General features: G+C 34.6%; 1 protein-coding gene across 1 annotated transcript in view; it reads left to right on the top strand.

Annotated features, from left to right (window-relative positions):
* ETNK1 (ethanolamine kinase 1) overlaps window positions 1–26,313 on the top strand; it is a 49,462-nt gene that overhangs the window by 15,304 nt on the left and 7,845 nt on the right. The window contains 3 exon segments of the mRNA XM_052640875.1: window positions 11,484–11,624; window positions 16,345–16,487; window positions 25,264–25,347. Of these exon segments, the coding sequence (XP_052496835.1) occupies window positions 11,484–11,624; window positions 16,345–16,487; window positions 25,264–25,347 (368 nt within the window).

The following is a 26,313-nucleotide window of genomic DNA, read 5'->3' as shown; positions in this document are numbered from 1 at the left end:
TTCTGCTCTTGAAAACTGTAATAAATGGGCTTGATTTGAAAACTGCAAGTTCATTTATAGTTTAGATCTAAACTTCTCAAACAGTTTGGTCCCAAGACTGTTTTACAACTTTTAAAGTTTACTGAGGACCTAAAGAGTTTTTGTTATTGTGAATTATATTTATCAATATTTACTATGTTAGACCATTCAGGTATGACCTAAATCAGATCCCTTATGACTATACAGTGGAAGTGAGAAACAGATTTAAGGGACTAGATCTGATAGACATAGTGCCTGATGAACTATGGATGGAGGTTCGTGACATTGTACAGGAGACAGGAATCAAGACCATCCCCAAGAAAAACAAATGCAGAAAAGCAAAATGGCTGTCTGAGGAGGCCTTACAAATAGCTGTGAAAAGAAGGCAAGCAAAAAGCAAAGGAGAAAAGGAAAGAAGATATAAGCATCTGAATGTAGAGTTCCAAAGAATAGCAAGGAGAGATAAGAAAGCCTTCCTCAGTGATCAGTGCAAAGAAATAGAGGAAAACAACAGAATGGGAAAGATTAGAGATCTCTTCAAGAAAATTAGACATACCAAGGGAACATTTCATGCAAAGATGGGCTCGATAAAGGACAGAAATGGTATGGATCTAACAGAAGCAGAAGATATTAAGAAGAAGTGGCAGGAATACACAGAAGAACTGTACAAAAAAGATCTTCACGACCCAGGTAATCACGATGGTGTGATCACTCACACTCACCTAGAGCCGGACATCCTGGAATGTGAAGTCAAGTGGGCCTTAGGAAGTATCACTATGAACAAAGCTAGGGGAGGTGATGGAATTCCAGTTGAGCTATTTTAAATCCTGAAAGATGATGCTGTGAAAGTGCTGCACTCAATATGCCAGCAAATTTGGAAAACTCAGCAGTGGCCACAGGACTGGAAAAGGTCAGTTTTCATTGCAATCCCAAGGGTAATGCCAAGGAATGCTCAAACTACTGCATAATTGGACTCATCTCACATGCTAGTAAAGTAATGCTCAAAATTCTCCAAGCCAGGCTTCAGCAATATGTGAACCGTGAACTTCCTGATGTTCAAGTTGGTTTTAGAAAAGGCAGAGGAACCAGAGATCAAATTGCCAACATTCGTTGGATCATTGAAAAAGCAAGAGAATTCCAGAAAAACAGCTATGTCTATTTTATTTATTACACCAAAGTCTTTGACTCTGTGGATCTGTGGAAAATTCTGAAAGAGATGGGAATACCAGACCACCTGACCTGCCTCTTGAGAGGCAGGTATGACCTGTATGCAGGTCAGAAAGCAACAGTTAGAACTGGACATGGAACAACAGAGTGGTTCCAAATAGAAAAAGGAGTACGTCAAGGCTGTGTATTGTCACCCTGCTTATTTAACTTATATGCAGAGTACATCATGAGAAACGCTGGGCTGGAGGAAGCACAAGCTGGAATCAAGACTGCTGGGAGAAATATCAGTAATCTCAGATATGCAGATAACACCACCCTTATGGCAGAAAGTGAAGAAGAACTAAAGAGCCTCTTGATGAAAGTGAAAGAGGAGAGTGAAAAAGTTGGTTTAAAGCTCAACATTCAGAAAACCAAGATCATGGCATCCGTCCCATCACTTCATGGCAAATAGATGGGGAAACAGTGGTAACAATGGCTGACTTTATTTTTGGGGGCTCCAAAATCACTACAGATGGTGATTGCAGCCATGAAATTAAAAGATGCTTACTCCTTGGAAGGAAAGTTAGGACCAACCTAGACAGCATATTAAAAAGCAGAGGCATTACTTTGCCAACAAAGGTCCATCTAGTCAAGGCTGTGGCTTTTCCAGTGGTCATGTATGGATGTGATAGTTGGACTATAAAGCAAGCTGAGCACAGAAGACTTGATGCTTTTGAACTGTGGTGTTGGAGAAAACTCTTGAGAGTCCTTTGGACTGCAAGGAGATCTAACCAGTCCATTCTAAAGGAGATCAGTCCTGGGTGTTCACTGGAAGGACTGATGCTGAAGCTGAAACTTGAATACTTTGGCTACCTGATGCGAAGAGCTGACTCTTTTGAAAAGACCCTGATGCTGGGAAAGTTTGTGGGCAGGAGAAGGGGACAACAGAGGATGAGATGGTTGGATGGCAATTCAATGGACATGGGTTTGGGTGGACTCCAGGATTTGGTGATGGACTGGGAGGCCTGGCGTGCTACGGTTCATGAGGTCGCAAAGAGTTGGACATGACTGAGTGACTGAACTGGACTGAACTATGTTAGAAATTAAAACAAAGTTTTTAGAATGGAAGATTACCAAAGTGCATATTCTTTTAGCTGTCAGTCAACATGATGACAACATCAGACCATTTCATGTAACTTTTCAATATTGTTCTCTACACCCATTTAGAAAAGAACAAAAAAGGTAAATAACACTTGATGAAAATAGCTTTAATCTCACAAACCTTTTCCTGAAAGGGTCTTGAGCCATAGATCAAAGTCCACAGTATTCCCTTGCTTTGACTTCTCCAGACGTATCTACTTGCCTGTATTATGATTATAATAAAGAGAATCTACTTTGGATATACCGGGCATTGGAATATATTTATATTTAATCTAACCTAGGGGAGGAAAAGTAATTTAGTCAGCTGCTCTACTAGTAATACAGTCTGTGATAGACAATAGCCTTGGGGGGAAAAATAAGCTAAATAGTATACACAGAGGAGTAGAAAAGGTTTTTAAAAAAGTACAACTAATTTACTGTGGCATAGTTGGGAAATAAGCAGTGTTTAACTAAGATGATATTTGAATTGGACCTTAAAGGTGATGCAGAACATGGAGGAGTCTGAGGGAGATGACAGGTAAAGACGAATTACATCATGCTAATACTTAACTAGTAATTCAGCCTATGCAAGTTTATCATGACCTTTTTTATTTGAATTTCTCTATAGCAGTCAAATATTGCAGAAATCTTTGATTATTATTATTATTTTTTAAATTCTGAAGTGTTTAGGAATTTTCTTACCTGGTATTTCTCTAAAATTTACCTGTTGCTGGGAATACTGGCTGAAGTATAATTAAAACCGCTCAGCAACAGACATACAGGGAGAAGTGCAGTTTAAAATGAGTTATTGCACATTTATCAATAAACATAACTAAAAAATACCAACTTCCAGTGCTGAGCATATTGTAGTGAAACTGGTAAACTATTGGTTGCAAATAGAATTGGTAATGTTCTCTTTTGGAAATCCGTAGGGCAATATATAGTAAGTCATAAAAGAAAGTCATATGGCTTGGTTGTGTGATAACAACTCATATTTGAATATAACAAAGGTATATTAGCACAAATAAATGTTATGTTAATATTGAATGTTGTCTAAAACATACAAAATGTCTGATGTAGGACTAAGAAAAAATCAGCTTACTAGTTAAACTGTGGCTACAATCAGTAATTTGTTTATGTAAAAAACTGAAAGGAGTTTTTAAAAAATAAATTCTATTGGGAAGGTAGGATTGGGGATCTGTTTTTTCAATTTCAAAAAATGCCTGTTATTGTTACAGTTTTTAAAAAGCTTCCAAGAAAGGAGCAACTAGTGAGTATTAGTAGGTATTTGAAGAAATTCTCTGCGGCCTTGAGGTTTTCAAACATTTGGGTTTATTGAGTATGGGATTTAAACTAACATTTGCCTTGATGTTAGTACAGTAAAACCTTATCTGATTGAGACTACATAGAAGAAGGACCATCTGTGATAGTGAAAATAAGAAATCTTAATTTTTTATTACCTAGTTGTTTTTCTTGTTGTATATAAAATTAGCTAATAGAAAATAATTGAATTGTTCTAATCAAGTCTTTTTAAGAACTGTATTCTTTTTTATGACCATTATATTATTTAACATTTTTATTTTAAATTGTAATAAAATACATGTAACATAATTTGCCATCTTAATTTTTAAGTATGCAGTTGCATAGTGTTAAGTACATTCACATTGTTTTGCAAACAATCTCCACAGTTCTTTTCGTCTGGCAAAACTAAAATTTTATATACAAAAGCAACAACTTCCCATTCTCCCCTACTGCCTCCTTGGCAGCCATACTACTTTTTGTCTGTATGAATTTGACTGCTCTGGATACCTTATATTAGTGTTACTTCTGTCTTTTTGTGACTGGCTTATTTCACTTAGCTTAATGTCTTCATCCATGTTGTAGCATGTATCAGAGTTTCCTTCCTTTTTTTAAAGGCTGAATAATATTCCATTGTATGTGTAGGCTATGTTTTGTTTACTCACTAATTCATGGATGAACATTGGGTCATTACTACTTTTTTTGCTGTTATGTATAATGTTCTTACGAATGTGGGTGAGCAAACGCTTTTTTAGACCCTGTTTTCAGTTCTTTAGGATATATTATCAGAATTGCTTGATCGTACAGTCATTCTATTTTTAATTTTTTTTGAAACTGCCATACTGTTTTCCATAGCACCTATACCAATTTCCATTCTCACCAGCAGTGCACAGGGTCCAGTTTTTCCAAGTCCTTGCTGACATATTATTATTATTTTGAGAGTAGCCATCCCAATTATAAGGAGATGGTATCTCATTGTGATTTTGATCTCTATTTCCCTAATAGTTAGTCACATTTAGCATCTTTTCTTATGCCTGTTGGCCATTTGTGTATCTTCTTGGGGGAAATGTCAATTCAGGTCCTCTTCCAGTTTTCTAATTGGATTATTTTTTGTTGTCAAGATGTAAGAGTACTTAGATAATCTGAATATTAACCCCATATCATATATATGACTTAAAAATACTTTTATTTAATTCTATGGGTTGCCTTTTCACTCTGTTGATTTTGCCCTTTAATGCACAGTTTTAAATTTGGATGTACGTGGATTGTTTTGTTGATCACTAACAACCTCTGCAGTTGTTGGAAGAGGTCATCAAGGGGATGTGACCACCAGTTGACCCCCTGGGCTGTACTCACACGATAGGAGGTTCCTCACCCCCTCCCTGGAGAAGGCGATGGCACCCTACTCCAGTACTCTTGCCTGGAAAATCCCATGGACGGAGGAGCGTGGTGGGCTGCAGTCCATGGGGTCGTGAAGAGTTGGACATGACTGAGCGACTTCACTTTCACTCTTCACTTTCATGCATTGGAGAAGGAAATGGCAACCCACTCCAGTGTTCTTGCCTGGAGAATCCCAGGGACGGGGGAGCCTGGTGGGCTGCCGTCTATGGGGTTGCACAGAGTCGGGCACGACTGAAGTGACTTAGCAGCAGCACCCCCTCCCCTGCCCTTGGAATGTGTACTCTGCTCACTGTTCCCCCAGTGGAAGCTATTTTCGAGGCTAGAGCCTTGAGAGAATGAGGTGTTGTTGAGACTGTCTGGATAGCATACATTACTGAACTCCGTTAAGACTTCTGTATAAACTTCTATGATTCTGGCAGGCAGGTAGATGTATTTCTCCTGCAGCTACCCAAGACAAGCCTTATATGTAAGTTCTCTTGCTTACTTAACCTGCCACCTGCCCGTCTGGGGGAAAAAAAAATTGATGTATGTAGGCCAGTTTGTTTTTACTTTTGTCATCTGTGCTATTGGTGTCATATCCAGGAAGTTGTTAGCAAGTCTAGCGTCATGAAGCTTTTCCCTTGTATTTTCTTCTAAAAGTTCTATAGTTTTAGCTCTTACATTTATATTTTTGATCCACTTCAGGTTAATTTTTATGTATGATTTAAGGAAAGGATTAAGGAATTTCTGTCTTTTACATGTGGATATTCTGTTTTTCTAGCACCATCTGTTGAGAAAACTGTCCTCTGCCATTGAATAGTCTTGGCATCCTTATTGAAAATCATTTGCTCATAAACTGGGGGGTTTAGTTTTGGGCTCTATTCTGTTGCTCTGTGTGTCTGGTGATATGCCAGTACCACTCTGTTTTGATAACTGTAGCTTTGTAATAAGTTTTGAAATCAGGAAATGTGAGACCTCTAACTTTATTCTTTTTTCTTTAACTTGTTTTTAATCTGTCTGGGATTCCTTAAAATTACATTTGAATTTTAGGGTTTTTTTTTTTTTTTTTTTCTGTTTAATGTAAAAAATTCTATTAGGATTTTGGTAGGGATAGTATTGAATTTATAAATCACTTTGGCTAGTATTGGCATTATAGCAATTTTAAGTCTTCTAGTCCACAAACAGGGGATATCTTTCCATTTAATTCTGTATTTAATTTTTTTCAGCAATGTTTTGTATAGAACTTTTTTTGCCTTCTTGGATAAATTTATTTTTAAGCATTTTATTCTTTTTGATGCTGTTGTAAATGGAGTTGTTTTGCTTAATCTCCTTTTTGAGGAGAATGTTGTTCATTGATAATGTAGATTTGCAGCATATTTTATGTGTTGATTTTGTGTTCTGCAAATGTGTTGAATTCAGTTACAAGTGAAAAACCATAAATTTTCCTAACAAAGCCATCCTTCACAAATTGCATGTTGGTTTTTTTTCAAGACCCAATTTATTAAAAATTTCAGATGAGTATGGAACTTGTAAATAGGACTTATTTAATTTTTAAAATCTCTTAGCAAAGCCTGGTTTTTAAGTATGTAGTTGCTGTGCTTGCAGTTTAACTATGTTTGTTATTTCTATGAGGATATTTGCATAATAGATTTTCTTCCTTTCCTTGTTAATTTTGCTACAGAGATGATAGACCAGTAGTTCTAAGACCTGTAGAAATTAGCTTGAATTCTAAATTTTGAGGAAAAAAAAGACATTATACAAGTTATGTCTTGTCAAAGAACAGGCAGTGTTTCAAATGGATGGTCACTTTGTCTTTCTGTAGCTCTGCGTTAATTTCGGCACAACTGGTATTATATGAGATTAAAAAAAAATCCAGGATAGATTTTAATCCACCTGAGGATAACTCCAATAGTGGTAGAATCCGGTGGTAAGTGTCTAAATGTACCCTGAATCTGTTACCAAGATGATGATTCTTATTCATCAAGTATCTATTAAGTACCTCCTTTTAGTGCTGAATGCTAAGAGAGAAGAATAAGGCATGGTGTTTGCCTCTTGTAGTATAACCTAGTGATAGTATTGATCAGTAGTATTAATAAAGCAATCTCAACTATAGTATTATTTGCTGCTATTTTAAAAAAATTACATAGGAAAATGCTATAAAACATTTAAATAATATTCTGAATATATTTTTACCTGTTATATAAGCATGATGTTATCATTAAATATTAACATCGTCCCTTATATAATCAAATACTATTTTGACAGTGCACCTTTAGAAAGGGCAAAGATATCTATAATTTACTTTAGAAGATACTAATCATTAGCTCTTAAGTTTTGATATAGCTTTGTTTGAAAATACTAATTTTGCTCTTGTATGTTGGTAATTAATAGTTTGTTTTCCATTTGGGTAGATATGTATCTCATTATCTAACAGTATTTTTAAAATTTCACATAAAATAATTTTTATAATTTCACTTGTAATTTCAGAAATTTACTCAAAGATGAAAATAGTTGCTGATTTTTGATAAAAATCAGTATCATTTGGAAAACTTTGCCTCTTTTAGTCCATAGATCATGTATATTTAATACTTCTATTATGACTAGTAGGAAATTGATACGAGATGGGAAGTTAGTTTACAGGAGCCTTGTATATGAATAAAAATGTGAAATTCCTATTGTCATTGTTGAACTTAAATCTCTAAACTGAGTGGATGTTTATATAAATTTTTTTCTTTTATTTACAGACATCCCTTCTTAGATATGAAGGAGAGATTTTAAGATTACATGAGTAATTTGGCTTTCCTTGTTAGAACCCAGAGACTCAGAAATGTAGTGATTTGCTAATTCTGTGCAGTGTTACTGCAGTATACTGTGGTGGAAAGACCATGGCCTTTGCATCACATATCAGTTCAAATCCTGGCCCAGCTCTAGTTAGCCATCTTTCTGCCCAAAAAGTCAAGATTCTCAAATTAGTAGGTGCTTTTTCTCATAGCAGCTATTCAACAGATTCTGTTAACACGTAAGAGCCCTTTGGAGTTATGACCATTCTATTTACCGTAGAATTGTCATTTCAGTCACTCGTAGCTGAATAACTTATATTTGGAGAACTTCTGAAACTACATTTTTTGGTTTTCAAATCAGTCTCATATAAACTCTGGGGTAAAACAATGAAAAATGACATTATTATTTATTTTTAAAACAGCAAATAAAAATTTAAGTATCTATTCTAATACGTGACCCTTCTCCGAAATCATTGGTCTCACTTGTTGGGTAAACAGTTTTAGGTCATAATGTTCTGTTGATATAGATTTCTCCTTGAGTTTTGTGTAACATGGATTACTTTTCTTCAGACCTCTTGTCCCAACTCCCTCGCTTAAAGTTTAAAACCAGTTTATGTATACATATACCTGTGTGCACGTGTATATAAATATATATGTGTGTTTATTTGCACTTTAATTATCACTTGGTCTTTTTAATGAAGTTTCTTAGTGCTTAAAGTGCTATATGTTTATTTATAGCACTTTTAGGGGGTCTAGCTTTTTAATGCAAATACTGTATGAGAGATTGATAATAAAAATAGATTTTTTATTCTGTATTTTTATAGAATATGTGGTCTTAAGGTCATTCGAGCAATAATTATTTATAAAAAATGATTATTTGGTAATTTGAGAGGTATGAACCAAAACACACATACTTAAAAAGATCATGGATTTTAATATTTTGGTAATGCATTAGGATTCTTTTTTTTTTTTTTCATCAAAATGCAATTTATTCTTCACATGGTTGCATACTTAGTTTTATTCTCAAATCAGCAAAGTTTTCCATTTTAGACAAGAATGCAGTGCCTTAAAGGCAAAAGATATTCTCAGATAAGATACCTTTTGCCTCTCCTTTTAAATAACTTCAACATCCATAGGTAGAATCATAACTTAATCATCAAAATAAATGCCAAAAGCAAATATTACTCAGTTACAGTGAAACCTCATCATACTTATTTTTCAAAACAGAAAACAGTAGAAGGAGAAAAATATTGAATGTCTCACAAGAAGAAAAATATTGAATGTGTCAGACATGACACTTGCAGCGTGTTTAGGCTGAAGAACTGGCTGGATATGGTCTCCATGTAATCTTTAAGCTTAAGAGGATATTAATATTATGAGGTAATATTAGGAGGTTTCTCTTTAAAAATTTAGGTAGATTAAAGAACAGCGTTACAAATACTTTGTTACTCATTTTTAATTCGATAGTAAAGTCCAGTAGTGCTCTGAAGACAAGCGAAACTGACCAATTTCTGTATCTGGGTACAGGGGAGAATCAATAGGGAAACAGTGAATTCAGTTACAGCATTGTGCATCAAAGACAGATCTGTGAGGGCTATGTCCCATAAGCCTCATTTTGTTGCTTCAAGTACTGTCAGACCAGTAACAATTGTCTGCTTCTTACAAGCATTAAGCATTACCCCCACTGTGAAATATTTTTCAGATCGTCGAACATCAAAAATCAGCTGAATTATAATCATCTAAATGGAAAGATGAAGAATATTAGTCAATTGGTTGGTTCTTTAATGCTATGTTCTTTCAAACAAAGCGTTGAATATTTCTTGTAGTAAAACTGGAACTCACTTGCAGTAATGACTAAACACTTGTGAGCCACATCAGGACTCTTATTGAGGATAATAATATGAAAATTCAGACTGGCTCAAAGAAGAAGGAATTTGTTGGTGTCTATATCTGAGAATACTAAGTTCAAGTATGGGTGGATCCAGGGACTCTAATAGTGTCTGTCATGAGGAGTGTTGCTGTCTATTTTATTGTATGTTAGCTTTTTTTTTCTGGCAAACTTTTCTGAAGAGTGACCATTATAATTACTAGCAGTTGCAGACTTATCTAATCAGTTTGCGGAGTGTGCGTGTGTGTGTGTGTGAGGGTGTGTTCCTCTTTTTCTGATGGCTTCACCCAAAGTCAGTAGCTTCAGTAGAAGTTTTGGGATCAAATCCTTTTAGCCTGAGCTTGGGTAAAATACCCTGAACCAATCACTCTGGCATGCAGGATGGAGTGCTTTGGGCAAGTCTGATATCTCTTCACTCCTGAAGTTAGTGGTGCACCTGGGATAGGGGGTTAGGATGGAGATCAGCTCTGAAGGAACCACATGAACTAAAAGTAAGAGGGATGGAAGTTTTTCCAAAGGAAAATCAGGAATCTTATTGAAAACTAAGTAGATAAGAATATTCACTATAGTATGAAAACATAATGAAACTGTTATTTTATCACAGATTGGTGAGCGATAACTACGATACTAGATTCCCTGTGTGCTTAAAGTGATTTTTGCGTATTCACGTCATCTGAGAAGCTTTTAAAATACCTTGATGCCCTGGCTGCACCCCAAACCGTTTAATTTCTGGGGTAATACCCAGGCTTTTTTTTCTTTTTTCTTTAAGTTTCCAAAGATCAATTTTAGTACATAGGCCAGCTAATGTTTGTTAACATAAGATATAGAAATTAAGTCATAGAACCTGTTAATCTGCCCACTTACCTTTTTACCTTAGTCTCTTTTGCCGTTTAACCTCAGTGACTTCAAAAGCAGAATTGGCACATTAAGTCAGTACTTCTCAAATTACACAGTGAATTGGAATCACCTGGAAATCTTGTTTAAAATGCAGAGTACTAGGGCCTACCCCTAGAGTTTGTGATTCAGTAGATGCAAGGTAGAACTTCAGAAATTCCTTGGTGGTGCTGTATTTTAAGACCTAGGACTTTACTTTGAGGGATGTTACATTAGATTGTAATGTTGAAGATTTGCCAGTTTTAAGTTCTTTTTGTATAGATTATTGTCACTTTTTTACCTACAGTTCTATGGACTGAATATTAATTTAGTTCTTATTTCTATGTAGTATGCTTATTCCTCCATTAGCATTTGCTGTACTAGGTTCTACAGATAAAAAGATAGTGTGGACATAAATACACACAGCTTCACATTATTTTTTCATTATATCAAGATTAATTGACATCATAAAATCCTAACATTTGTTCAGAGAATTTGTTAACACCCCCCTTTAGAAATTAACTCATAGAACCTTTTTATCTGCCCATTTACCTTTTAGTCCTCTTTGCCCTTTAACTTCAGTGACTTCAAAGGCTCAAAATTAAAATGACTCAGTGTAATTTAAATGTATTGGTAATTAATGTCTAATGTGTGCCTTGAAATCATTTATAGTTGTGTATTCTTCTGCTGGTTGCCGACATTGTATAATCAAAATAGGCTGCCACTCAATCCCTTTTGAACTATAATTGCTATATTAATTTTAGGTATTTCTTCCTACTTATATTTTAAATGTTTACCTTTTCTAGTGAGAGTTGACTTGCCATATTATTTTGAATCTTATGTAAGGTAAAAAGAAATCATGTTATATGGTAAAAGCACCCTAATTATTTTAGTTTGAGTAAATATGAACTGTATGGTGCATAACACTTTCCTTTTTATGCTGTTTTGTTTTTAAACAGGCTAATAGCTCGTCAGCTTGCTAAAATCCATGCTATTCATGCACACAATGGCTGGATTCCCAAATCTAACCTGTGGCTAAAGATGGGAAAATATTTCTCTCTCATTCCCACAGGATTTGCAGATGAAGACATTAATAAAAGGTAGAATTACTTTTTTCATTTGAAATTATGTTTTACATTGTTTTGCTATATATATATAGGGTTTTGAAGATAACTGTAAGGTGTGTAAAATCTGATTTTGTTTATCTCTTTGCATTTAAGTAAAATAAGCAATAATCCATTTAACTCTCAGAAGGCACTACAGAAATCTGCTTTCTTCCCCAGTCAGCTCAAAAAAAAAAAAAATCAGTCCCTATAAAACTGGGGAAGTGGGGAGCCAAGAAACAAATATAGAACATTTATTTGGCAGTAAACATAATATAAAGGTTACTGTTATTGGGTATATTAGTGTGAATTGACCATAGAGACCTTTTTAAAGCAATTCTTTCTGTCCAGAGGAAGGCTGCTTTGAATGGGCCTAGAGATCTACATTGGGGCAGTGTAGTCATATTGAAGTGTGAAAAGGTTTGGGTTGTCTTAGTTTATTGTGACTTTTAAAATCTCATATAATGAGATTGAACGTTCTTTTACTGGAGTCTCAGATTTTGTAGGACTTCAGGTTCAGAGTAACTAAGATATTTCATTTCCTACAAAGATAAATGTGTAAATCAGAATTTAGAATCTAAACAAGTTTTTTTTTTCTTCCAGTTTTATTGAGATATAATTGACACACAGCACTGAATAAGTTTGAGATACACAGCATAATGGTTTGATTTCTATATGTTATGAAATTATTACTGCAATAAGTTTAGTGACCATCTGTCATCTCATAATAAAGACATAGAAAAAAATTTTTTTTTCCTTGTGATGAGAACTCTTAGGTTTTACTCTCTTAACTTTTCATGTATAATGTACAGCTGTGTTAAGGGGGCCAGGCTGGCTCTCTGGTGGGCAGAACTGGGTCTGGGGTTGGTGGTTGTGGGGCTACAGATCCTCAGTCTAGTGTGGGCCTCTGGTGGACAGGGCCCAGGTCCTGGAGCTTCCTGGGCCTAGAGCTGGTCTGCTGTTAGGTGGAGTCAGGTCCCAGGGTCTCTGGCTGCACAGCCCTGAGGTTCCTCAAAGTAGGTATCAGACCTCCAGTGGGCAGGGCTGGTTCAAGCACAGCTGGCTTTGGGGTCCAGGGTGTCCTGGAAGCTGGTATCAGCTTGCTGGTGGGTGGGGCAAGATCCCTGGATGGCTGCGGTAGGGGCCCAGGGTGTACTAAAACTTTATCAGCTAGAGCGGAGCTGGGTCCTGGTGCCAGTGAGCTAGAGGGAGGATTCCACGGTGGTGGTTGCCAGGACCAGTGTCCTCCTGGTAGAATGAGCTCCCAGTATGGCTGCTGCCAGTGCCTGTGAGCCCAGGGGGTGCTTCATTTGCCTCTTGCCTTATCAGGAGGCTCTTGAGGATCAGCAGGTGGGTGTGACCCAGGCTCCTTTCAGATTAGTGCTTCTGCCCTGGATCCCAGAGTATGTGGGATATTGTATCTGCTCTTTAAGAGTGGAGTCTGTTTCCCACAGCCCTCTGGTTCTCCTGAAAGTGTGCCCTTAAAAAGCCAAATGTTCTAGGAGCCAGCCTTCCCAGTGTAGGATTCCTGGGCTATGGAGCCAGAGATGCGGCTTGTTGCCTCTCCATGTGGAGAACCTCTGCAATTGTAATTATACTCCCATTTGTAGGTTGCCCACCCAGGGGTGTGGGTCTTCACTGTACTGCATCTCTGCCCCTTCTACTTGTCTTACTGTGCCTTCTCCATTCTACCTTTAAAAAATCTTTTGTGCTAGTCTTCTGGTCTTTCTCCTCATTAGTACCTCTGTCAGTAGTTGTAATTTTCATGTGTCCGCTGGAGCAGGTGAGCTCAGTCTTCCTACTTACCATCTTGACTGCTCCTAACAAAGAGAGCACAGTCCTGCTGGGACCCTCTGAAATAACCTGTGACACATGCCTCAGAAACTACACTGAGCATGTTTTTACATAATGTTATTAATACTAGTAGAGAAATTGCACATCTTACTTTGTCTTTATATCTAAAATGTACATGAAGACTTCCACTTTTGTATTCAGGAAGTCTTTAAGAACGACAGAGGTAAGCAGGACCTGTGGATTTTTTTTTTTCCTTGTTTTGTTTTATTTTTTATAATTCATTAGGAAAAAAAAAAGTTGATTATTTCAAAAGATTAGTTTGGCTCACTCTGTGTGTGCTTTGTTTGCACACAGTTTGTCAGACTCTGAATGGACAGGGATACTGTACCCTGTAAACTGGGAGAGACAGACATCTGAAAGTTTGTCCATGGTGCTGGATATTCAGAAAATGATCACATAAAAACAAACAAAAAAATCCACCTTTGAAATAACAATTTTATTGAAAGATTTCAGGAAAAAAGTCACTTTAAAATAATGAAGCTGGCAGTGGTGCATTGTTGAGAGGGAGTATGATATTGTATGGATTAAGAGTATAAGAACTCTGGAGCCAGACTGCCTGGGATCAAATCTCAGTTCTGCTGTGTAACCCTGGACACGTTACCTGTTTCCTTTTCTGTAAAATGGAAATAACAAGGGTAGGATGTTTACGTTTTAGAGATTTTGTGAGGATTGAGTCAGTATATACACATATCTTAGAACAGTGCTTGTGCATTTAAGTGCTAAATAAATGTTAGCTGCTGTTTTAAAAATTTATTATTCAGAGGTTACTTTAAATTCTTGGGGTTAGTGATAAATCTGGAGATGCCCTATGGTAGATAACGAAAGATCCTTGCCCCAATAGAAAATACACCACTAAAGTATTAAAAATAATTAATATTAAAAATATTTTTCATATTTCCTTTCATTCCTTTTTGTCTGTACATGATTGTGATTATTAATAATCCTTTGAGTCCTATTATTTCCATTCAACTCGGTACTTTTAGAATAAATTCTTGAATAATTACACCATTTTACGGATCTCTGTTGGAAGCTATGTGCAGCAGTTGGGAGAGCAGTGAATAGGCAGATTCATCAAAGTAAACTCTGATGCAGATTGTTTATTGTATCGTAAAATGAAAGGGGTGATCTGAGAGACTGTATAGAGAAAGAATGAAGAGAACTTGTCTTGAAGTTTTAGGGAAGAAGAGGAGGAACAGCAATTTTGTACGCCTGATGGTGCTATTGAGGAATTAATAGCAGCACACTATTTTTGTTCCATTGTATTTTTATTATTACAAATATGGCACAGTAAATAGTACAGAAAAGAGTACAGGATAAAAAGCCATAATCACCAATCCTTGTCAAACTCTCATCCTTCACAGTCTAACTACTGAGGCAATTCTCTGTAAAGATGAATATTCTATGATATGGTTATCATATGATAGTATCATAATATTTATATGATTGATGATTATCATATAATAATGAGTTGATTTGTCAGCAATAGATAATATCTGCATGCGTGCATGCAAAGTCACTTCAGTCATGTCTCTGTTTGCAACGCTGTAGACTGTAGCCCGCCAGGCTCCTCTCTCCATGGGATTCTCCAGGCAAGAATGCTGGAGTGGGCTGCCATTTCTTCCTCCAGGGGATCTTCCCAAGTCTCCTGCAGCTCTTGCACTGCAGGTGGATTCTTTACTGCTGAGCCACCGGGAAGCCCAAATATATCTGTTGACTTTCAAATGTGACTTTAACTAATTTATATGACATTCACCCTTCCAAGCTTGAGATAGATGTTTTAGTTCTTTAATAGGTTATCTTTGTGACTTTAAATACTTAAACTTCTTTTTATTAAACTATGTGTCTTGGTTTCCCCCATCTGTAGAGTGGAGATAAATATAAAACATTGAGAAGAATAGTGTTAGTAAATGTCAGCTGTTAGACATGTATATTCTTCCCTGCCCTGTTTTGTATTGATGCACTTTTTACTTTTATGCCCTGCATTTTAGGTGTCTTGTTCAGTTTCTTTTTATTCATAGTAAAGTTGTTTATAATGGATTTTCTTTATTCTAATCTTAGAATAATTGGCCTGTTTTAATTCAGAAGTCTACATTTAAATAGAAAGAACTTATTAAAAATAGACTTTTTGTTATGTATTGAAATACTGAATTACTGTGTCGTACACCAGGAAGTAACAGTATTGTAGGTCATTTATATTTCAAAAACAAACAAACTCACTCAGACAAAAAGAGATCAGATCTGTGGTTACCAAAGATGGGGTGTGGGGAAGGGGGAATTGGATGAAAGTAGGCAAAAGGTTCAAACTTCCAGATATAAAATAAATGAGCACTAGGGATGTAATATACAACATGGTAAAGTAACATTGCTATGTTATTTATGAAAGTTGTTATATTGTTGTAACAACTTTTGTTATATTGTTACATTGTTATATATGAAAGTTGTTAAGAACATGAGTTCTCATTGCAAGAGAAAAATATTTCTTTTTATTTTGTATCTGTATGAGATGATGGATACTTAACTAACCTTATTGTAGTAATCATTTCATTATGTAGGTAAGTCAAATTTTATTTTGTACACTTCAGTAGGGCTGTGTGTGTCAATTATGTCTTAAAACTGAAAGGAAAAAAGTTGTATGTGACCAAATAGAAAATAAAAGGTTTTATTCCTTCAGTTCAGTTCAGTTCAGTCACTCAGTCGTTTCCAACTCTTTGCGACCCTATGAATCGCCAGCCCTCCCTGTCTATCACCAACTCCAGAACTCCCTGTCCATCACCAACTCCCGGAGTTCCTTAGGGAAACTTAAAAAAACACGTTGTCATTAATATAAACAAGATGTAACTTTTTTTTTTTTTTTAACTGAAAGGTTCTTAAGTGATATCCCAAGCTCTCAGATTCTTCAGGAAGAAATGACTTGGATGAAGAAGATTCTTTCCAACCTGGGCTCACCTGTTGTTCTTTGCCATAATGACCTGTTGTGTAAGAATATAATCTACAATGAGAAACAAGGTAGGTATCTGACTTTAGCAGTAAGTAAAGTTTTTTTTTTCCTTTGAGTTTATAACAGTCCTTTGATCTTTGTATCAATCAATAAATTTAATTCAAATGTAAGGGTTAAAAACATGTATGAAGACTGAAGTGTTTTCTTTTGGTTACAAAGTCATGGTAACTGTGCTATATTAGGAATATATATTTTCTGCATAGTTGTATAAAATATGTTTCTTAGAATTGGTTTATTAGAAATAGTTTTTGGTTTCTGTTAGAGTTTTAAGTGAAAAATGATGACATGAGTGTTTATAAATTTAATTGTAAATATTTGGTAATTCGTGGTTTGAAAATGCACCTGCTTGTAATGAGGGTTATTGAAAAACCAACTGACATTGCACTGTTTTATAAATATAGAAATATTCTGAGTGTTGGGGGTGGATAGAGTATTAAAAACAAATGTATCCAGGTTTCCTATTACCTGTTTATTTTACTGACTTGTTAGATATTTTGATGCTAAGGAAATAAGCCACAGATGGAGGAAATTTTATTTTGTAGTTGCTGAAAGTTTATCTACTGAAGTAATAATCAAGACACTTTAGTAAATTGTCTTAACAGTTTTTGAGGAGGACAGTGATACATTTTGGTGAAATGTTTTTGGGGATTGTTTTTATCTTGCTGTATTCAAATTCTCTTATGTTTTCATATTTAAGAAACACATGATTGTATAATATTATTGGATAAAGTGGTTTGAGGTTTGGTTGCTAAAATGGTAGATGCCCTTCAATATACTACACTGAAATTTAAAAGACACAATTTTGGTTGAAAGATTAGTGTTAATTCAAAAAGTCTGTCTGAAACTTTGAAGCTATTGCATTTTGTAGGAAACCAGTTTTGAAGGTAAATATTGCAGTTGGAAGATTATTTTGAATTATAAGTGTGCTTTTTGAAGATACTGAAGCCAAAGAATTCTGATTAAGTGGTCATATTATGTCAAATTACTATTTATGACCATTCTTATCTAATTATAAGTTGAGACTGTTCTAATGCAAAAGCTTGTAATATTTATAACTGACTTCAACTTGAAAAACAAAGAACACTGTCAAGGATGGTAGACTGAAGCCAATATTTTCAAAAACACGCTTAAGTCCCTTTTATATTTGATATTTTAATCTGGATTAGAGAGTCTAAAAAAATTTTGAGCTAACATCTCTATTTTGAATGTCTTGAAGTCTATGGAATAATATTTTTTAAAAACTTCCAGTGTACCCTAAAACTTTAAGTACTTGACAGTGTCCTTTAATTTATTGTTATCCATTTATTACCTATAATTGTTACAGTATATATGTACTACATTGTCTAATAGTAACCAAATCTCAATGCCATTTGTGAAACAAGAATAGTAGTTATTCATTAAAGTGATGTATTATCTTTTAAGTTCAGTGCAAGACCTAATAACACATTATATTATATAATGGAATTTCAAGTAAGGGCCTTCATCTGACATTTGAAGTGGACACTCAGCTTTATTTTTAACTGCAAGTTAATTAAGAGAATCTCTTATTTCCTTTGGAATATAATTTTAACTTTTCACATTTTTATTTTATAAGTTTCTTTTGCATATTCATTTCACCAAACAAACTTAATTGATATCTAAAATAAAAGGGACCAAAAAAATCAGATTACTATGTTTTAGGTATAAAACATGAATTTTTGCTTTTTTATTTAACTAGTTGGCTATCTAAACTGCTGATTAGTGATATGAAAAGTTCTCCTATTTTCAAATAAAATATTTATGCTTCATCCTGGCTTTAAAAGTTCAAACTTCTTGTCATTTTTTGTTTTACCAGGAGTTACCTAAATCATACTTTTGTGTCTAATTTTTCTTCCCTACATTGAAGAATAAAACTCACAGTTTAACAAGTGTAAATACGTTGATACAGTTTTTAGAGTTTGCGCTTTGACATAGGAGTCTATTATGTACCATTTGTTTCTTCTTGTCTTTGTGGTTATGTTTGTGTGTTAGTTATGAAAATATTCTGTTATATTTTCTTACAATGTTTTTTTTTTTTTTCTTCTTACCAATGGTTTTATACTGTTCATTAGGAAGGCTACTTTGGACTTTGCGGCATCCATTAAAAAAATCAATTTCTATGTGATTAGTTGATACATAAGCATTAAGAAAACATGTTTGGAATGTTGTTCAGGTAAAATCTGAAACTCATGAAAATGTGGCAAGAAGCTTGTTTTTATTTTTTATTATCTTATCCTGCTATTTTACTTGTTTTGAATTAGGAGCTAATGGTTTTGAAGTAATGTGGTTATGACATATTGTCTTTAGTTATAAGGAGAAGTAACTTGCCTCATACTTTTAAAAAAGGTAAATTATATAAATTTAGTGAATTTAATAAGCAAAGAATACATGTATTTGAGCTGTAGCATAGCATTAGTACTTAAAATTGTACTATCAGGAGGTTCATTGAAATTAGAAGCATGGATGCAGAGTTCTTTACCTTACTGCCTTGTAGCATCTGAAATCCCAGGTTTTAAGTCTTTCAGAATTAAAATGGTTTCTACATAGAATAAATGATTAAGTTACATAGTATGTTCACAAATGTGTTTGATTTGTTATCACTTGATAAGTCGTTCATGTGATTTGAGCTCAGGGCTTCACCATTTTGTACCCACCTATGACAAATATAAAGTAATAAGATATAGTGTATTTCAGACTCTTAATTTCTTGAAAGTACAAATTTTAAACTTTATGAATGTATATTGGATCATGTTGGTCTCTGCATGTACTTTTCAGCTATAATAACTTAGATTTTTATATCGTATAACTAGATTAAAAATCTCTTAAGTAACTCTTATCAGCAGATACATTACTCTTAAAAGAGTAATCAAACTCTTAAGTAACTTTAAAGAGAAGTCAAAAGGAATATAGATTTTGGAACCAAACACTCTTGTGTGCAGATCCCTGCTCAATCACATATGGAAGTAGGTGGTATTAAAGAAGTCATCTTTATCTTCATTAAGTGTTTATATTTAATCCTTTACTGTCTGCACCAGAATCATCTAGGATACTTGGGGAAAATGTAGGTATCTGGGCTCCATCCAAGACCATCTGAACAAAAATTTTTATGGATGGGCTTAGGACTCTAGGAAGTGCTGCTTATACTGTTGATAGTCTAGAACTTTTATTTGCTCTGTTTGAGACTAGAGATAATAGCTACTCCAGATGCTTCCTGACAAGATTTTAGATAAGGCATATAACACATATTGCACCAGACTAGGTGCTTTACAGCTCTCAGTTGCAACTATTATACTGTGATAAGAGTTGGCAAACTGTAAGGAGCTTTCTGTAAGGAGCTATGTAGTACATACTTCAGACTTTTCATCCCATATTACAGTCTCTGTTTGCACTATTAAGCTCTGTGTTGTGGCACAAACACAGCCATATATTGTTAGGCACTGGGTTGAATTTGGCTTGAGGACACATTGTTTGCCAACCCCTGTATTATGTTCATAGGAGATGTATTATACAAAGTGTATCTGATTCTGAAAAAGTGAAAATGGTAACTGTAAGCCAGAAGGATTTATGGCTTAGTAGTATAAGATGACAATTCAGATTGTCTTTAAATGCAATTTACAGATTTTATCTTAACTATAATTCGAGTGATTAAAGTTAAAAATGTATATATATATGTGTGCTGTACTTATTCATATCCACACAAACACAGACTATGAGTACTCTGCAGTTTGTAGGCATTTTCACCTGTGAATGTTACAGGAACTGGTAGGCATCACAGAAGAAATCCTGCTTCTACTTGTTTTCATCATGTCAGTTGACAGGACTCAGGAATATGGGAGAAGAGTAAGCTTCCTTTCTGAAGTTGATGGTAGTTGTCAAGATATTTGAAATGTTAGTCAGTGCCAGGAATTAGGTGGTTGGTAAGACAGCGTCCCATTCCTTGACTTCAGTGAAATGACATCTTAAAAAGGTAAGAAAAGTACACTTAATGATATGATGATAGAATTTGTTATGTAATGATAAAACCAAAAGCAGTGACTCTTGCTCCAGAACTGTATGATAAGACTTATCAGTCTTCTTTTAAGTTAATCAGCAATTAATTAAAAATAATTTATACCAAGTGGAACAAATTTCAATATTGCTTATTAACTGACTTCAAATCTCGTATTTTATTTTCAACTAATCCTTTAGCTGCTGACAGAAGTAATCGCTAAAGCTTTTGAGTTTGTCGTCTCATGTCTTAATCCTCTGTCAGAATGTTTACTGGTGGCTGTTTTGTTTCTTCTTTTCCCCGATTCATAAAGTGAAATTTGCTCAGTCATGTCTGATTCTTTGGGACCCCATGGACTATAAGAGTCCATGGAATTCTTCAGGCAAGAACACTGGGGTGGGTAGCCTTTCCTTTATCCAGGGGATCTTCCCAACCCAGAGATCATACCCAGGTCTCCTGCATTGCAGGTGGATTCTTTACTAGCTGAGCCACCAGGGAAGCCCCCCGTTCATAAAAACTTCATAAAAAGCTTAAGACCTAATATGTAACTTTAAATGGCTGCCATTGATTATTTTTTTCTGTCAGCAAATGCAGGAAGCTAATGTATAACTATTTAAGGAAACAAAGCTTTCTTGGGCAATTACAGAGTAAGCTAGATTCTTCTTCAGAGTTTTAAACAATATAATTAGAAAATGGGTGAGTCACCATTCACCCATTGATTGACTCTAGAGTTGATTGACTCTAACTCTTACTCACTTTATTATTATTCATGAAAAAGCATTGTTGTGGTTATTTTATTGATTTTTAACAAGTGTTGTTTTGTTTTATTTTTAAATTAAAATTTGTTACCGTATTTGTTAGCGTATATTTTCCAGGGTAGAATTATTATGAAGGATAGTCTTAACTTTGTTTTAAACCTTGTAGTCTAAATCACTATTTAGCATAAAATAAAATATCCCTAATTCACATAATACAAAACTTAAATGGACTGTAAAAACTTGAACTATTAAGGAAGAGCTACTTAAAATAGTTACTAGTTTAGATTTTTTCTTTACTCATACATTCACTTCCGCTGTATGTTCAACCATATACTGAATAAGAATGTCAGAAATGCCATACTTTGTTCCTTAGTGTTTCATACTTATCTCCCCTGCTCCCATTTAAACATGTGTTATCACTGTGTCTGAGCATTCTCTGCAAAACTTCCATTTATTAATATTTCACTAGCATTTGACTACTTCCTGTGTGCTAGGGTTTGCTCTGTGGATTGCATGAAGAAAGGTGGAAGGGACCTGCTGCCCCTCCAACTGCCCCTCCAGGAAACGATGGAGGAGTCAGATAAGAAAACGGATGTTTACATTCAGAACGATGAGTGCTGTGGTTGAAGGTGTGCATGTCCAGGGTAAAGTTACTGGACTTCAGAGAAAGAGATGAAAGGAAACTTTCCCAGAATAGAATACTTCCTTTTTCTGCCTAAGAGAGAAAACATTTTGCCAACTTGAGTGTAATCGTGGTTACTTTTTCTCTCTTCTTTTCCTGTCTTACATAACTCTGTAGAGCAAGTAGGGTGAATTGGAACCATTTTCAGGTTCTCATATTGGTTATTTTGCTTTTAATCCTTTTTTCCTTAACAACAACAAGTAAAGGAGTCCAAATGAATGGATTGTGTGAATTATATAGCCTTAGTTAATTAACGTTTTTTTTGGTTTTAAAGTACTTTAAATATTGTTTAAACTGTACTGAGATTTGAACGATTTATTTAACTCAGTAAGAGTGGACTTCATTACTGTGAAGATAAAGAAACATAGTAATAAAAGAAAAAGCTTTTGAGAAAACAAGATGGTCATGCCATATGAGCTGTTAGTTTTTAATAGTGATGTGGATGTTTCTCTAAATAAATTGGAAATTTTAGAATTCAGAAGTTAAATTTGTAGAGGAAAAAAGTTCAGGGTATTTTTTTTTTCTTGTAGGAAAGCATTTTCCAGTAATTTGATTTTTCTGGCACCCAAAATAAGGAAAGCAGGCCTCTTTAATTCTACTTTGTTGCAGAAGATTAAATTTAAGGTTGAGTTCCACTTTGTTTGCAGTAGTTTGAAAAGAATAGTTAATGCAGATTAAAAAAATTTTTTTTTCCTTTTAAGCTTTGTGTCTTGTAAAATGTGAGTTTGCCAAATTTTCTTCATCTGCTACAGATTAGGTATGCCATTGTTGCTGCCATGTGGCGGCGCACCCGTGCTTCTTAAACGCACTGACTGGAGGTTTATCGCATCACTTGTTCACATGCACGGAGCCTGGTAACAGCCTCATCTGTATCTTGTTAGCTTCATTTTCTTATTTTTAAAATTTCATTATTTATAAACTCAACATAGCATTTAAAAATAAAGGCTAGTTTTAATGAATTAATGCTACTACAAAAAGTCATTGCTAAAATTTTCATACTGAAACAGATTTTAACTTTTGTTAAAATGATCTATGCTTTATTTAAATTGTATATACTCTATAAGCAGGCATGTTTTACCTGCTGTTTTATTTATATTTGCCAAATTCTAAATATGATTTTGAAAATTGAAATTGAAGCTTTTGTTTATGTGGCTAAAGTAAGCTTCGGGACTGGGCTGTGTATTTTTATTGGCATGTAACAGTTTGTATGAGCTCTACAAGAATTTGTATTTAAAGAGCTAAAACAATCAACAGCTGTAATTTGAAAAATTGTTTATTAAAATTGTTTGGTTGACTCAGTGAGACAACTTGGTAAATCCTCTGGAATCCTCATATTTTGAAGTCTGGGTGGGTAGATAGGTATTTCCCAAATCATTATGTTTAGTCTCTTTCATCCTAATCTTTTTAAACTATCATTTTTTTTCTCCTTAAAGTAATGTTTATTGTAAAGAATAAAGGAAAAAAGGTCACTTGTCTACCATCTGAAATGAAACCAGTAAAAATGTTTTGGTTTATTTCCACCATCTTTTCCCCCCTATGTATTATGTTTCTTTTTTTTTCCTTCTCTCTTCAGGCATATTTTAATAATTTGGATCACTGTGTTTACTATTTTGTATCTTTTGTCATATAACATTTGTAATTCTCCTGGTCATTAAATAGCTTTTGAAAATGAAATTTTTATCATGGCTGCAAAGTATTTTGTCATCATGGTGGTCTTTACCCTGTCATTCCCAAGGGTACCTAGAAGAAAATTTTTAAATATATTCTGACTTTTCATTTTGCAACTTATTGGTGAAGTGATTTGGTTAAAGCTTGTTCTGTCCTCCCATTCTGCTGGTTAGTGAAGTGCTTTGGTTAACTTTAAGACTTTCTGTGGGATAGTTTTTGTTTCTCCAAGAATATAAATTGGTTGTGTTGCAGTGGTTTATGTAGTCACCAGCTCTTAGAAACCTTATTTTGTCAATATGCATATAGATTTTGGTAACTGGACTTTAATACTTTGATGATCTCACTTATTTTACTCTAGACTTGACTATTATGAAAGTTTTGAATTATATATTAAATGCAATTATATTAATTTTTTTTTTTTTGCTTTTGTGTAAAATACTCTACTTGCTATTACATTTTTTTGGTCATATAATACTCTTTTTCTGAGTTGGAATATGATCAACATACAGTCCAAGATTAAACATATACATTCATAGCAACACATGATAGTTAAAAGGCTCTTTCATCTGGGAAAAGCCAGTGTGTTTAAACCAGAAGTTTATTACCTCAGCTTGATGTTTTAAAAGATAGTGTAACTAGACATAGCTCTGTATTTTCTCAATATCAACAGCTTAGAAACTGTTCTTAACAGCCTTACATCTGTGTTCATGTATCCATTTTAACTGTTGAGCCTTTTGAGTTTGTGATCCCCTGGTGTAGACAGTGACCCATTTTGATGTTTTTTTCTTAATGTTTCTCTTTCTCTCTCCCTCCCTCCCTGTCTTTTCCTCATTTGAATAGGACCTATATCTGTGTTGAGCCAAATCTTCTAACTAAAACTCAATATCCAAAGATGAAGCTTCCTAAGCAAGAGTTTGTCCCTTGGGTGAATGGAACAGGATAGTCTGAAGAATTATAATAAAATTTGCATATGTATAAAGCACTAATTTAGAATAGGGATTTTTTTAGTTTATATAAAAATTTCTCAAAAAGAAAAAATAGCTTACCTTTGTTCCTTTAAATGATAAAATGACCACCTTAATGCTGCTCAAGTAAGCTATTGGAAACCTTAATTATGTAGCATTTCAAAAATATTTAAGAGTTTGATAGCAACTATCTTACCTTAAAGAGGTTCTGTTAATCAGCAAGTGTTATAGCTTAAGTGCAGGACTCACAGAATTCAAACCTTTGAAAGTATATGTATTTTTTCCATCGGTAAACTCACTGTTGGAATATATATTAATCTTTTGAGAAAGTTGCATAAATTATTGTTTCCAAAGGTAGTTTTCATTTCTAACTAAACTTGAATTTTTAAGTAACTGATGCCCCCATGTGGTTAAATACATATTTGCTTTTGTTTGAATGTGGAGAATGACTGTTTTTTTTGACTTTTATTTAGTATAGTAGACAGTGATGTCCACAAAGAAGCTGTTGACTTATGTACATAATTGGAATTTTGTAAAGCTCATTGCCATAAAATTCACAGCCTTACCCTGTATTGTCTCAGAAGTGCATGTAACCAAGCACGGACAATGAGACAAAATATTGGAAGCTATTTAATTATAAATAGCATAGGGATTTTCGTATCCTATATGTGATTTCTTATGTCTTTGTTTTTGTGTCTCACATAGGTGATGTACAGTTCATTGATTATGAATATTCTGGATACAACTACCTGGCATATGATATTGGAAATCATTTCAATGAATTTGCAGGTAAAATCCAGCAGAGAACATGTTCCTCTAGTGAGGTAGCATATAAAACTTTGAAAGGATGCTTTTTAGAATTTTTTTGTTCTTTACAGAAGATCAACTTGGGGGTAGGAGCAACAATTTTAATTTTCTTCATGACCATTATGGTTTTTCTTTATTATTGGAGGAAAGAGATGATGACCTCTTCCTTAATTTCTTAAGGAAAATAAGAGAAAAATAATAATTGTGGCTTTTACTTTTTTTTTTTTAAGAATTGACATAGTTGCTTTATAAATCTCATCTAATTTTTTCTACACACAAATCCATGTTCTCAATTTACAGATGAGTAAAGTAATTCACCAAGGTCACGGTAAAATGCAGAGGACTAAGATTTGAAACCAACTCTTTTTTTTTTTTTAATCATTTAAAGGCCTTTGCTGTTTCCGTTGTGTGTGAGTGAAAGTCGCTCAGTCGTGTCCAACTCTTTGCAACTCCGTGGCCTGTACAGTCCATGGAATTCTCCAGGCCAGAATACTGGAGTGGGTAGCTATTCCCTTCTCCAGGGGATCTTCCCAACCCAGGGATCAAACACAGGTCTCCCACATTGCAGGCGGATCCTTTACCAGCTGAGCCAACCGCCAGGGAAGCCCAAGTGGAGAATTCCATGGTCAGAGGCGCCTGGCAGGCTACAGTCCATGGGGTCCTAAACAGTTGGATATAGCTGAGTGACTTTGACTTTCCATTGTATACCTGGGCTTTTTGAATGTCATCTAACTAAAAAGCTCAAGAATTTATTTCTTTATCTATAGGAAGGGAGAGTAGTTGTGCATAAAAAGAGTTATCACCATGAATATGCTTCACTGGTGAGGATACAAAAGAGGAAGCTTCAGTGATCTTATTATGATTTTGTGTAGAAAAAAATTGAAAAAGGTAGAATTTTGATATGCAAATAGAAAGGAGGGCACTGCAGGAAGAAGGAAGAAATCTTCA

The sequence above is a fragment of the Budorcas taxicolor genome, chromosome 5 (genome assembly GCF_023091745.1).
Source record: "Budorcas taxicolor isolate Tak-1 chromosome 5, Takin1.1, whole genome shotgun sequence".
NCBI classification, from domain to species: domain Eukaryota; kingdom Metazoa; phylum Chordata; class Mammalia; order Artiodactyla; family Bovidae; genus Budorcas; species Budorcas taxicolor.
The sequence above is the reverse complement of the archived record's forward strand: the minus strand, read 5'-3'. Positions and strand labels throughout refer to the sequence as shown.